The sequence below is a fragment of the Phyllostomus hastatus genome, unplaced genomic scaffold (genome assembly GCF_019186645.2).
Source record: "Phyllostomus hastatus isolate PE091 unplaced genomic scaffold, TTU_PhHast_1.1 phas_contig_210, whole genome shotgun sequence".
Classification (NCBI taxonomy): domain Eukaryota; kingdom Metazoa; phylum Chordata; class Mammalia; order Chiroptera; family Phyllostomidae; genus Phyllostomus; species Phyllostomus hastatus.
Window position 1 is genome coordinate 16352336 of NW_025333737.1, and position 14517 is coordinate 16366852.

The 14517-nt window shown below is 45.9% G+C and overlaps 1 protein-coding gene across 2 annotated transcripts in view; it reads left to right on the forward strand.

Annotated features, from left to right (window-relative positions):
* Positions 1-10051: 10051 nt before the first annotated feature.
* GDPD1 (glycerophosphodiester phosphodiesterase domain containing 1) overlaps positions 10052-14517 on the forward strand; it is a 41928-nt gene continuing 37462 nt past the window's right edge. The window contains exons 1-2 of one of the 2 annotated variants that reach the window (XM_045836566.1): positions 10052-10317; positions 11022-11156. In XM_045836566.1, the coding sequence (XP_045692522.1) occupies positions 10176-10317; positions 11022-11156 (277 nt within the window). In that variant the 5' untranslated portion in view covers positions 10052-10175. The remainder of the gene's footprint in view (positions 10318-11021; positions 11157-14517) is intronic. The other variant, XM_045836567.1, reaches the window with a different exon arrangement.

Here is a 14517-nt window from a genome sequence, read left to right on the forward strand (position 1 = left end):
GAGGGACAAGAGTTGAGAGAGGCTGTGACAGTGGGGGCATTAACTGGAGAGACTCTGGGGGAGAACAAGGTGGTCAGGGTGGCTGAAGGGGAGGAGGAACTGGAGAGGTCCAGGGGAGGGAGGCAGCATGGGGAGTTAATAGCTCCAAACCGCCTTTAACTGCCAAAGACGAGGAAGGAGAGCTGCTAGGAGGGCCGACAGCCACTGCCACTTGGCTTACAGCTTCCCCACACCAGCACGTCCGAGAAATGATTGCTGCTCAGAGGCCAGAGAAGCCTGAGATGGAGCTGAATCCCCAGTGGGCTATAACTCAGAGACAGAAGGGTGAGCTGTGCAGAGGGGAAGCTGGTTCTTCCTTTTCAGCCCAGCCAGTGGGCTCCACATCCTTTCACCCAAGACAGTTTGGGCGGGGCCCACCCTCTGGCCCCGCGCACCTCCTGGCAACTTTCAGCGTACTCTGCACCCCGGGCTTGCGCAGGGACGGGGGCAAGGCGTCAGGTAGTTATGGCGAGCTGCAGGTCCAAAGATTGAACTGTCATTTCAGCCGAAGTTGACTGCTGAGCCTGAACACGGAACGGATGTGGGAGTGTCACTCGGGGCTTTGGGTTAGCTGCAGTCTGCTGCAGTCTGCTGCAGGATGTTCCTCCTTCAGGGCAGGTTCTGGGGTTCCGGTGAGCCCCCGGTCCAAAGGTTGATTTTGTTCTGGAGCTAAAACTGTCACATCATTATGGAGAGTGACTTCAGGATGCTGTACCTTCTTAGGATGTACTATTACCTTTTAGGTGGCTGTGGAGGCTGAGCTGGGGTTTCCTGCTGGGATGGAGACAATTCTATCTTTTCAGAGGGCTGCTGAGGACCTCCCGCTGGGTTTAGGTTTAACCTCTTCCGTGTACTTGGAAGGATTGGCTGAGATCTGTTGTTCAGCTTCAGATGGTTCAGTCTCCTTGGAAGGATCTGAAGGTATCAAAACCCCCACAGCTTTAACAGCTTTAGCCACAGCTTTAACATGGCTATTAGTGAATGCTGAGCTCCACTGGAGCCTACAGGTGAGACTGTGGCCTCGCGATGTACTGAAGATTGTGCTGCAACACCTGTAGGGGGCTTCGGAGGCTGAGCTGGACCCTTCTGCTCAGCTGGAGAAGGCTCTATACCAGGAAGAGGCACTTAAAGCTGAGCTGAGCTCTCCTGCTGGATTGGAGAAGAATCAACAGTTTTGGGAGGGGTGTGGGTGGGTGCTGATCTGGAACCCTTTGGTGGACTGCCAGAGGTTTCAGCGGCTCAGGAGACACTGCACACTGAGCTGAGACCTCTTGTTGGGATGGAGAAGATACACACTTTTCAGGAGTCTGAGCTGAAGCCTCCTCCTGGGTCCAAGATGGTTCTTCCTCCTCAGTGGCGTCTGATTGCTGCGCTGCAGCCTCCCACTGGGCTGTGGAAGGTTCATTTAACTTCTCCAGGTGGTGTGCATGTGGAACTGGGGTGACCTGCTGGGTTCAAGAACATCCTGCCTTGTTAAGGGGCTCTGGAGGCTGAGCTGAGGCTTTCCGTTGGAGTGAAGGAGGTCAGCCTTTTCATGGGCGTTGGAAGGCTCAGGTTCGGGGGTTTGCTGATCCGAAGGCCAAGGCTCGGTCACCCCGGGAGGACAGAGGTCAGCAGGACAGGGTCCAGGGCCAACTCGGGCTGAGCAGCTGGGACCAGCAGCCCCCACATCTGCCCGGTGAAGAGGAGCCTGGGGCCCAGGGGTGCAGCCCCATGTGACATGTGACAGGCAGAGGCCTGGGGCACAGCAAGGGACCCAGGCAAGTGGGGTGCTGGCACCACGTACTGAGCCGGAGCCGAACAATCGACAGCTGTGTCACAACTGGCAGCGGTGTCATGAGTGCACCCCTTAGCCACCAAGCAGCCCCCCTCCCCACGCCTCAGGTCCCAACCTTTAGTTATGTAAACTTTATTAGTCTTGAGAGTGACTGCAGGAGAGCGAGCCCTTTTCCCAGAATCTCTAGAGACCAAGACGTTCTTTTTTTCCATTCGAGGAAGACAGCTGCCTCCCACTGGGCCCCCCCTGCCCGCTCAAAGTGCAGCAGGATTGGGCTGCACACCTTGGGGGCCCGGACTCCAGCAGACCAGGGGTGGTGGGCTAGGGGGCTGTTAACGGATGAGGTCCGAGGAGTGGTGCAGAGCTTCCCAGGGAAGCCACAGCGCCTGGAATCCCAGGAAGTCCAGAAGTGCTGGCCCAGCTCCTGCTATCTGGACTCTTCAGAGCTGAAATCTGAGCAACGTTCTTTGTCCCCTTGCCCATACTGCTCCCAAGAAAAGTAGCTGAGCTGACCTGCAGAATGGACACCAGTGTGGGCGGCAGGAGTGGGGGTCACACTTTACAGTCTAAAATGTTGCCATTTCCTCAAATCCTCAGCAGTCTGTGTCTGACCCTTCACTCCCCTCTCAGGCGGGGGCTACCACTGAATCCGTGAGGACTCCAACATTTCTGTGGGTGGGGATCGGGAGGGTGAGCGGTTCAGCCTGGGAAAGTGAGTCTGAAACCAGGTGAACACCCTCTACAGTGGTTGGGAAAGAAAGTGTCCCCCTCCCTCCTGGCTCAACGCAGCCATTAATCTGGAAAAGTGACGATGGCCCTTTGCAGAGCGCCCCCCCGCCCCCCCCCCACCGTGCGCACAGAGGGAGAAGACACTCTGGGTGTTAAAGACGGCGTGTTGAATCGGTTTCTTCAGACACTGCAGCTGGCGCCCAATTTGCCTCCCTCACAGCCCTTTTTAGATTCTCTCTTATTTTACTCCTTGTTTACTGTTGGCACAACCTCTAGCGTGTGAACTCCAAGGGAGAAGGGGCTGCATCTTATTCCCAGTGTCAAGCATGTAATAATGGTTTTTAAATGGAAGTGATTCCAGGATTGGCCTCACATAGGGGATGTCTCTCTTTGTTATACTCAGGTTTCTGGAATCTTTAGCATCAATACTAAATCCTTTTTTTTACAGAGAGGGAAGGGAGAGGGGAGGGAGAAAGGGAGAGAAACATTGATAAGAGAGAGAAACCTACCGGCTGCCCCTTGTACACTGAACCCATAGGCCTGAGCCCGCCACCCAGGCATGTGCTCTAACCGGGAATCAAACTGGTGACCTTTCCTTGCACTCTGCGGGAGGACGTCCAGCCATCTGAGCCACACCGGTCAGGGCTCCCCTCGCCGGTAATTATTGAGTTAATTGTTCACTGTTAACTGTCCTGTACCCACTTGTGTAAAAGTGTGTCTGTCATTTTACTGTTTGTGTATCCCAGGGGCCTCCCATATTTATCACCAGTGGATTTCACGTGCCCCCCTTCTGCCTCCTGTTTTGACTGTGATGTATAAAACAAGGTGCAAAACTGACGTTTTCCAAAGCATTTTCTCAAGCCGTTGAGGTTTTGCTTCCTGGCAACTGTCACCAGTTTGGCTCAAATAAACTCACAAAAATTTCCTACAGGTCTGGACATTTCTTATGCTGACATATGTCATACAACCTATAGACTGAAATAACTTTTAATTTTAACAATAAAAATAAATAAAAGCCTTATGCAACCAAATACCTCTAGCTTAAGCAAAACTAGTTGATTTTGATTTTGTATTAACACATTGTCAGCCAGCCCTACAGTAACATGTCATGGAGTACCTTACATAGCCATTCACATTTTTTCTCCTTAAAAGGAAGATACTTAATCTCTAGTGAATAAGCCTTTTTAAATCTATAACTGTAGAAAATCAAGCTAGTAACATCAACCAGTGTCTGTACCATTAACAGCTATATTACCAACAGAGCACTCAATAGATGAGTAGAGGAATGAGTTATTTCTTTTTTTTAATTTTTTAAGATTTATTTATTTATTTTTAGAGAGGGAAGGGAGGGAGAAAGAGAGAGAGAGAAACATGAATGTGTGGTTGCTGGGGGTCGTGGCCTGCAACCCTGGCATGTGCCCTGGCTGGGAATCGAACCTGCAATACTTTGGTTTGCAGCCTGCCCTCAATCCACTGAGCTATGCCAGCCAGGGCTGAGTTATTTCTTACACCAGGAATTGAATATGTTAGTGCTTAAGCTAAGATTCTAGTCTATAAAAAAGTACATTACCAACAAAGTACATTCTTCTTTTAGCCTTCACAGTACAGCAGGATTCAAATCAACCGATCATTTCTTTTATATGCTTTTGGAATATTTTAAACCAGCCCTAGAATGCTTTAACTTCCAAAGCGCGCACACACACACACACACACACACATCCTGACAGCCTTCTTCCCAGCCTTTACTGTCTAAAAGTGCAGAAAAAAATAATAACGAAGCTAGTGTTTAGCCTAAACAACTCACTGCCCTGCACTATTAATCATTCTAGGCAAGTGGACATATTCTAAAAGTTTATCATCCCTTTTATCATCATCTTGGGAAGAAATGTGTTTCAAAAGTAAAATATCCAACAAGTTAAAACCACATTCAGTAAAGAAAATGCCTGGCAATAACAATATGAAATATTAACTGCTCAAAACACACTGCCTCTGCTGCTAAACACATTCACTGGCCAAACTGCCTATCAAATCTAATCAGACCAATTTTTAGAGCCCCAAATCCAAAATAGTTGGGAGTTTGGGCGCCCACTGAAGAACTATCAAAACTTCATCTGTTACAAGTTCTCCCTTGCTAACAATCATTTGCCTAACCAGTCTGCAATGAGCACGAACAAGTAGCAAGGCAAGTATACACAAAGTAGACTAAGGGTCATTAAGAAAAACAAAATGTCATGTAAGGACATAAATGTACAAGTATTTTTTAAAAAGATTTTATTTCAATTGAGAGAGGAGAAGAGAGAGAAACATCAATGTGTGGTTGCCTCTCATGTGCCCCCTACTGGAGACCTGGCCTGCAACCCGCTCAGGCATGCGCCCTGAGTGGGAGTCAAACCAGCGATCTGCTTGGTGCACAGGCTGGCACTCAATCCACTGAGCCACACCAGCCAGGGCGCACGTTTTTGTTTTTGTTTTAAAGGAAACCCAACCATAAATTGTGATTTAACTCAGCACATACACAACTATCATCCTAAATATTTTTTGTTAAACCTTCAAAGAGAAGTTAATGTTAGCTAAACTGCCCTCCCAAAATGCCCTGGGATAGTGTAATTCAGTCTCCATAGCTCTTTCAATTCTGGGTTTTTGGTAGGGAGGGCCACGTGTGATTTTTTTTCCCCTTTTAATGTTGATTTGAGACAGAATAAAAAGGAGAGAGAGAGACAGAAACATCGATGTTAAAGAGAAACATTGATTGGTTGCCTTCCATATGCTCCATGACTGGGGATTGAATCGGCAACCTAGGTATGTGCCCTGACTGGGAATCAAACCCTCAGCCTTTCAGTGTGTGGGATGACACTCCAACCAACTGAGCCACACTGGCCAGGGCCACATGTGATTCATTCCTTCCTTTCTTTTCTTTAGATTTTATTTATTTATTTTTAAAGAGAGGAAAAGAGAGGGAGAAAGGGTGAGAGAAACATCAATGTGAGAGAGAAACTGATCAGTTGCCTCTCGCATGTGCCCCAAACACGGGCTGGGCCTGCAACCCAGGCATGTGCCCTGACTGGGAATCAAACCGGTGACCTTCCGCTTTACAGGATGATGCCCAACTAACTGAGCCACACCAGTCAGGGCCACATGTGATTTCTTAAAGTAAAAACTGTAACTATAAAAGATGTACTAAAATCAAGTTGGCAAGAAATGAAAAGTGGCATGGTCCCCTCATGGTCACACAAGACACAAATACTTGACATAGTCCATTCCCCTTCATTCTCCAGCCGGCTCCCCCGACTCCCACAGCACGGGCCGATGGTCCAGCAGCCAGGCCAAAGAAGTTACCTTTTTCATTCGCTGTTAGGACAACCTAAATGGGGTTCTTCCCGGTTTGATACTCATACTCCTCCAATACATATTTAAGCATTTATTTTTAAAAAACAGAGACATTTGAATTTAACCACTTCTACTCCCCTAGTCTCTTGAAAAAGTGACACACCTTACTTTGTTAAGATCCTATTTCCTCATAAACTTTACTTTGTAAATGTTCTTAACACTAGAGTCTAATTTAGTTAATCCAGATGAACAAACATATAAAGAAATCTTGTAGGTTGTTGCTACAATTTATGCTCTTTTCACAGGTTGGTAAGATGCAACTATGTATTTAATACAAAGCAGTAAGTTGTGTGGTTTAAAAAAAAAATATCCTGGCTGGCGTAGCTCAGTGGATTGAGCGTGGGCTGGGAACCAAAGTGTCCCAGGTTCGATTCCCAGCCAGGGTACATGCCTGGGTTGCAGGCCATAACCCCCAGCAACCGCACATTGATGTCCCTCCATCTGTCTCTCTCTATCTCCCTCCCTTCCCTCTCTAAAAATAAATAAATAAAATCTTAAAAAAAAACACTTTAAAAAAAAAATGCATCTCAGCCCCAGACTGGGGAAACGTGCTGTGAGAAAATTAGAGAGCAGTCACTATGGAGAAATTCATTACAGATCCAGAAAGGACTCTTAGGAAATGAGATAAAAAGAACAAGTCATTTTCTAATGAACTCTGCTATTCGTCTGCTGTGTGACTCAGAAGCTGCTCCAAAAGTTCACCTCCAGCGTTTGTAGCCGCATGAGTTGCTGTACGTCCCCTGCAGCAGGAGATGGGCAACTGCGCTTCTCAGGCAAAGCAAAGGGATCAAATGAGGAAGACACATGTTTCTATGATTTCTTACTTTTATTTATTTAAAGAAAGGTGTTTTTAAAAAACCCCTCACTTGAAGATATGTTTTTATTGATTTTAGAGAGAGAGCAATGGAGGGAGAGAGAAACATTGATTGGTTGCCTCCACCCCAACTGGGGACAGAGCCCAAACCTAGGTTATTTGCCTTGACAGGGGATTGAACCTGCAACCTTTTGGTGTATGGGAGGATACTCCAACCAGCTGAGCCACCTGGCCAGGATGGCTTTTAGTTCAGATTTTACCAAAATGACTTCAAATGGGATGGATGACCACATTTGCTTTGTGTGTAGAAGCCTGGTGTGTAGGCACCTGTGTGCCACGTGGAAGAGAAGAGGCCACATGTGGAACCTGACACGCTCAGGGGAGGCCTGCATGGCAGCCTCGCGAATTCAGGGACCCAAAGTAACCACAGAGCGTGGTCGGAAATTAAAACTTTCTAACAAAAACAGTTTAATGGTGGGTAGTCCTGTCCTAAGCCAGTATTTTTCCCTAACAAAGGTCAATCTTCACCTTAACTGAGCCTGTCTGTTGTCTTTTTGCATCCATGATGACATACCTTTGGAATGTCAGTTTCCTTTTCCAGAGCCCTCAAAGCACAGGCACCGCCCCAGGGGAGACCACAGATCCCCTCATTGTTATTGTTATCCTGTTAATACTGTTCACAATCCTGTATCCACCTCTGTAAAAGGTGGCTATCTTTTACTTTTTTGCAATCCCGGGGGCTTCCCAGCTTTGCTTTCTACCCCCTCCACGATCTATCACCAATGGGTTTCAGGTAGCCCACTTACACCTCCTCTTTTGGTTGTGATATATAAAATAAGGTGTCAAACTGCCATTGTTCAGAGCATTTTCTCAACTCATTGAGGTTTTGCTTCCTGGCATTGTCAGTTTGGCTTAAATAAACTCACAAAAATTCTCTACAGGTTTTGAATGTTTCCTAGCCACAACCTGTCTAAATCCTTAATTCCTTTTTAAGGGGCGCTGGTGCTAGAAGCGGCAGCAGCTACTGCTGCCGTCCCTACACGAGCTCAGGGGTGTCTTGGGTACTCCCTCAGCCTGGGCAGCGGCCCACCTGCCCAGCTGCTGCCCGGGTGCCAGAGCGGAGGCCCCCTCGGTGGGCCCGGTCGTGGACGGTGGCGGCAGGGCCGGGTCAGGGAGAACCCAGGGCTGCTAGGCACCTGCCCCTTCTGCGGAGCGGGAGGTGAGGTTGGTGGTGGGCGCGGGGGGCCGATGGGGGTGGGGGGACTGGGGGCCCTGCCGGTAGAAGCAGGCGGAGGGAGAAGGCCCATCCGCATTGCTAGGGCCCCGCTCCCGATCGCCTTCAGTCACCATCTTGGTTTTTTTCCTCTCCCTTGGCATACTGACAGCTGTTCTTCCAACGTGGCCACGAGAGTCACACCGCCCACGTGCCAGGGATGGAGCGAGGCCGCTGGCGGCCGCTAGGGGGAGCGGGGCTTCCTTCCCGGGCCTCTTATTCCCGGTCCAGCCTTCTTGGGGGAATTGATGCTGAAGGAGACGAAGGGTATCATGGAGGGGAGCTGGGCCACCCTTTCTTTAGGGGAGGAAAAGGGAAAGGTTTTCATTATACAGATCACCACGTCTTTCAGTGGGGGCCCATGTAACAGATACTTTGCTGGGGCTTGACCAGAAAATTACATACTAGATGATTAAGATTATGTTTTTGGTAGAGGGTGAAACTGCAGTTTAATGAGGCACTAAATCTAGGTTTGTTGTCATCATTTTTAGCATGAATGATGCCATTTGGGGCCTGTGTTGTTTTTCCGTTGTTGTTTTTTTTTAAAGATTTTACTCATTTATTTTGAGAGAGAGGGGAAAGGAGGGATAAAGAGAGGGAGAGTAACATTGGCGAGCCGCCTCCCACACGCCCCCAACTGTGGACCTGACTGCAACCCAGGCATTTGCCCTGATCGGGAATGGAACCAGCAACCTTTTGGTCCCCAGATCAATGCTCCATCCACTGCACCACACAGGTCAGGGCGGGCCTATGGTTTTAACACTCTCTGTCTAGCACTTCTATTGTGGATTAAACTATAGTAATCTAAAAATGATATCTCCCTACAGATCCTCTGTAGGTTCTTGATTGTTTTCATATCCAAATAATCTGCATGCCAGAGTAGCACATTTTGGGATGATTTGTTCTGAACCCCTACAATTGTATTTACAATTTTTTATACTTATTTTTTCTTCTACAAAGGCTTTACCATTTATTTGGGTATTTTGGTGTTAGATCAAGAAGTAGACTACTGATGATAAATTGATGCCAGGATCTTTTTCAGCTATTTAAAAAAAAAATCTTACGAATGCCCCTGTTTTCAAGAATCTTTTTTTGTTTACTCGTCTTAAAGCAAGAATTTTGGGGAACCAAGATCATTAATAGAATGTAAGAGTTGGAGGTTTTTATTTAGTAAAAAAAAATCCCTCATTTTACAGATAAAGAAACAGAAGAGAGTAATGTGCTTCAGGTCAGAGACAAGAACCACAGTATTTTAAATAATCATTCTTCATTTTACTTCTGTGGGAGACTTACTCTTGCCAAATATTCTCCCTGGGCTCGGGGTTAATTCTTTTGCATTTAAACTATGACTCTTGGAGTAGTTTGGAATGTGTGGGATGGAAGGGGAACAAACTGGGCCTTCTGGAATTCAGCTTCTGGTCTTCTTAAGACTTTTAAGTGATAACCTACAGCCTTTTCAACATCCTCTAATTTTAAATAGACTTATAAGGCAACAAATATTTCTTAACTGCCTATCGTGTATCAAGCATGGGGATTGCATTTTCACAATGAAATGAGAGAGGAGCCCATCCCTCAAATATTTGACTGATAAATTGGTACCCCTTATGGCTATGTGTTACAATAAGGAAAGTTCTCTCTTGGCTAGACAAATGGATGGGTTTATTGTTTTAGCAAGCTTTAACTCCTCCATCAGTAACAGTTCTTTGCATTTCCCAGAACAAGGGCTAAGACGCACTCTGGCATCTTTCTTTTTTGATGTGGATTTTCTAATTATGCCAGACCTTCCTGAAAGCAGTCCTTGAACGGTCTTTTCTGCCCGAATGAAAGGCATTGGCAGGTGCACAAACGTCGCCTCTGGTTGGGGCTTCTTCGAAGCGCCACAGATCTGACCACGAAGTTAGGTGACAAAGGTTCATTACGGGTCCTCTTCAGGCTCCTACCCAGGCGCCAGAGCGCGCCTGCGTGCGGGGGCCCCTTTGTTGCTCCGCCGCTGGAGTGTAGCTGCGCCTGCGCGGTGGGCGGGCGCCGACAAGTGCGCCGCGCCGCCGGCACCGGCTGGGGGCGAGCTGACTTGGAGCAGCCCGCGGCGTCGTTGCGACCGCAGCAGCGGAGTTCAGAGGCCCCAGAGAGGGGAGACTTCCCACACCGTGACTGAGATGTCGTCCACTGCGGCTTTTTACCTTCTCTCCACCCTGGGAGGGTACTTGGTGACCTCATTCTTGTTGCTCAAATACCCGACCTTGCTACACCAGAGAAAGAAGCAGCGATTCCTCAGTAAACACATCTCTCACCGCGGAGGTGAGAGGGGGTCCTCAGAACCCGATGGCGGAGATGCGGGAGGCATTTCCCCCCCTTTGGAGCTCCGCAAAAGGCTGGCGGGCGGAAATAACGTGAGGATTTGAGGAAGAATGGGCATGTGTGAATAGGGGGCTCCTCCGGAGGTGAAGGCGATGCGAAGGGGAGGTCTCCTGCGGGGAGGAAAGGGGTCCTGAGACAAAGCCAAGGTGAGGATCTCTTGAGTGCAGCGGTGTCAGGATTCTCAGGAGGAGGAAGGACCGGGGTGAGAATGAAGGGTAGATGGACAGTTTCTCGGCGGACGAAAGAATGATCGCGCAGCGAGGCACAAGGTGGGGAACGCCGAGGGAGCCGTGGGGTGGGGGGCGCATATCCGGCCGGGGAAACGGGGAACGGACTGCGCCCAGTGAGCCAGTGATTGAGCCTGGGCGGGGGGGGGGGAGATCCTGGGCCACAGTGATTCAGGACCGAGGAACTGCGTGAACCTGGAGCGCGCTGCAGCCCAGGTGTCTGCAGTCCCTGGTGGCCAGTCCCACCCCCCACGCCATACTCGGAACAAGATAATTAATAAGAGAGGAAAACCGAGTCTCTGAGATGGGTACACTCTCCAAGGTTACAATTAGAGCTTGGCCTGGATGGGGCGGAACTGGAACGTCCAGGTTCCCAAGTCTGCAAACATTGTACCTGTTTGTTTGTTTTTTTTAAAGCCCCATCGTGTACTCTAGCAATGATGCGTGGATTCCCAAAAGACAAGAAGATGATTGAGTTTGTGACAGGACAGTATTGTGTGAAGGAAACAAAGAAGTTTCTTTGGGAGAGCTGTCTTGCCGAAAGGAGACTAGGTAGTGCACCCTCTGATTGCCCAGATAGCAGGCCAAATCTTGGCCTCTTCATTATTAAGTGTCTGTTTCATTCCAGGCATGATGTACATAAAATGTGAAAATTTCATGGATTATTTCAATCAGTGTTAACTTTTCTTTAGAGGTGAACGTTAAACGGGGTTAAAATTGCTTGTAGTTTGCAGCCTCCTATTGTACTTGAAATGGTAAATTTCTAAATTTACAGTCTAAAACTTGATTTAGTACCGTAACTGCTTCTTAAATGTTATAGAAATATATTAGCGTTCTTCTGTATAATTTTATCAGTTACACATAGTACTAAAAAGTGACTTCAGTGGTTCTCCTTGTCTCCCACTCATGAAAAGCATCAAAGGTTTTAAGGGGTCACCTGCTAAATGCCATATTATTTCTCATTTGGTTTATCTGTATTTTAATAGATACCGTTAAACTATAAGATAAACATAGGACTGCTAGTGTGCCTTCAACCATGAAAGCCAAAAACCAACTTTTAGTGTTGAAGTTGTGGCTGCAGAAGCAAGTTTCAATGGCCATAGTCCTGGTCTGGAGACAGGCAGTACACACCGCAGTTGTGTTTGCCAACTTTGAAAAAGAAAAGTGCTTACTAGAAGCCCAAACCAAAACAAAACTAGATCCTCTAAAAAGCCATCTAACCTGTCATTATGGATGATCCACACTTTATTTTGAAGAAATAACCTTGTTAAATATCTTCAGACTCAAAATCTGTTTACTCTACTTGCCTGATGGGCTAAAGCCCTGTAGTAAGTTTCAGTGTGTTAATGCTTAATACGCTTCTGTGGAGTATGTACATCCACCAATACAGTTGAGTCCAGAGTAATAGAGGAGATATTTATTAAAAAAAAACATTTTGTAGCTCAAGATACTAAGTTTCTGGAAAATAATAGACCAGGAAGGAGTTACCTCCTTGCTTGCTTTTTATTTTTTTCCTTGGTCACTGATAACAGCAATCACTAGTCTGTGAGTTTTACTAACATTTGGGCTAATACTCTAATGTCCCTAACTACAAATAACGGGTATTTCTCATGAATCAGATGTATGACTATTTTGAGGTTGAAACATTGATAGCTATATGTGCTTAAAGTATGTACACCTGAATTGCTACAACTTGAAACTATGAACATGTACCGTTCTCCATTATGTCTGATACTGGACCTAACCACTAGCTAGCCTTGGGAATCAGCCTGAGTTTTCCTTATTTATAAATGGAGAGCATTTGCCTTGCCTCTCTTTGGGTTGTTGGGAGGACTGGGTGTAGGAAGCACTTTGAAAATTGTAAAATTGAAAATGTAAGCATGGATATAGGGCATCCATATTTGCATTTTGCATTAGAGCTTTGAGTTGGTTGAGAAGCTTGAGATCACCTTATACTTATGTTTTCAAAGTTTTAGTGAACTCTTTGCCTTTTTAAACATGGATTGTCCTTGAAAGTGGAAAATACTTATATTGCATTAGGGTATATTAATACATCTTCCATTACTAGACTCTGAATTCCTCAAGGCCAGGTTTTAGATTTTATTAATTCTTTTGTCTCTAGCTTCTAGTTCAGATACTAACATATAATTAAAATAACAGCTTATTATCTGCTAGTTATCTACTGGATGCTAGGTGTTTTCCATGGGTTTCTTAAATTTATTTGACCAAGAACACATTTTATAACTCCCATATATTGATGAAACACCAATAGGACCAAGGATTTACCCTTCGGATTAAATGGGGAGCAAGCAACACTCTCAAAGGCCATTTTCTTAATTTTTCTATGAAATTATGAATTTTATTAATATTTTCCCCAATTGCATAAGTAACTCTTGTTCATTGTAGAAAATTTGGAAAACATGGAAATGAGAACATAAAAAATAGTTCCTAAACTTTACTGGGCATAATCTCTGTTAACAATTTGAAGCCTGTCCTTTAAATACTTACTGTCTTGCATTTGGAATTATACTGTATATACATTTATTTCAGGTGGACATAGGATAGCAAAGAAATAACTTAGCTTAATACTCCCTAACCTGTCTCTATGGGCCAATCGAATTAAGCAAAAGGCTTTTCATTTTTATATTTTTAAAAGATTTTATTTATTTGTTTTTAGAGAGAGAGGAGGGGAGGGAGAGAGCGAGGGAGAGAAGCATCGATCAGTTGCCTCTTGAACTCAGTTGCCTCTTGAACTCGCCACAGCCCTGGGACCAAACCCGAAACCCAGGCCCGTGCCCTCACTGGGAGTCAAGCTGGTGACCCTTTGCTTCGCCAGATGACCCTTGAGCAAGTGAGACACACCGGTCAGGGCTGAGCAACAGGCTTTTTACAAAGAGGTCTATTTTTTAGGGTTTAGTGGTCAAAGAACTGAAAAAAATCACCAACTGACCAAATCTTAACCTTCTTTCCTGATCTTTCCTTTCACCCTTGGAATCTTGTCAGAGTCCTGTCACAGTCTGGGCCTTCTGCCACAGATTGATTTGGCAGGTAATAAGTGGTTTTTTTTTTTTTAATCTTAACCCCTAAGATATATTTATTGATTTTAGAGAGAGAGGAAGGGAGAGAGAGAGAAACATGGATAGGCTGCCTTCTGTATATGCCCGACCAGGGATAGAATCTGCAGCCTAGGTATGCGCCCTGACTGGGAATCGAACCCACAACTTTTTGGTGTGTGGGACGATACTCCAACCAGCATAAGCCACACCAGCCAGGGCAGCAGGTGATGAGTTTGAGGGTAAAGATTGCGCTTGGATACTGGCTCTCTTGGGTCCTCAACTTTACTTGATTGTTCAAGGAGAAAATTACTGCATCAATTTGAGTCTCAAAGTGTCACTGAAAATAGCGTTCTGCAGTTGCAACCCGAAACTTGTTCCACCTCAGGATATCGATTCTTTCTCTTCCGCTTTTGTTCCTTCATTCCTTCTTTCAGGGAACTCTTCCTTGCTTGTCACTGAAAATTTGGCCAGCTGGCTCACTCATTCCTATTGATAACTTAGCAATGTAGTCATTTATCATGTTTAATAGTACTTTCCTACTTAATAAAACAAACTCAAATGTACTTATTTTCAGCAATAGAGATGTGTGTGTGTGTATACACATACCCATATAGCTTTTAAACTGTACACAAATTTAGAAAAAAATAAATATATCACTATAGAAAAATTATTGAAATCATGACAAGATACTATCAAAAATCATTTATCAGTGAAGAGAGCATGCATGTGGTGGCTGGTTGGTAAATGCTGCTTGTGTATCAGTATACAGTTCGAATATCATCTTGTGCTTCTATGCTATTGACATAATCTTTTTCTTATATATGCAAATATAAATTTCACAAGTTCTTTTCCCCTTG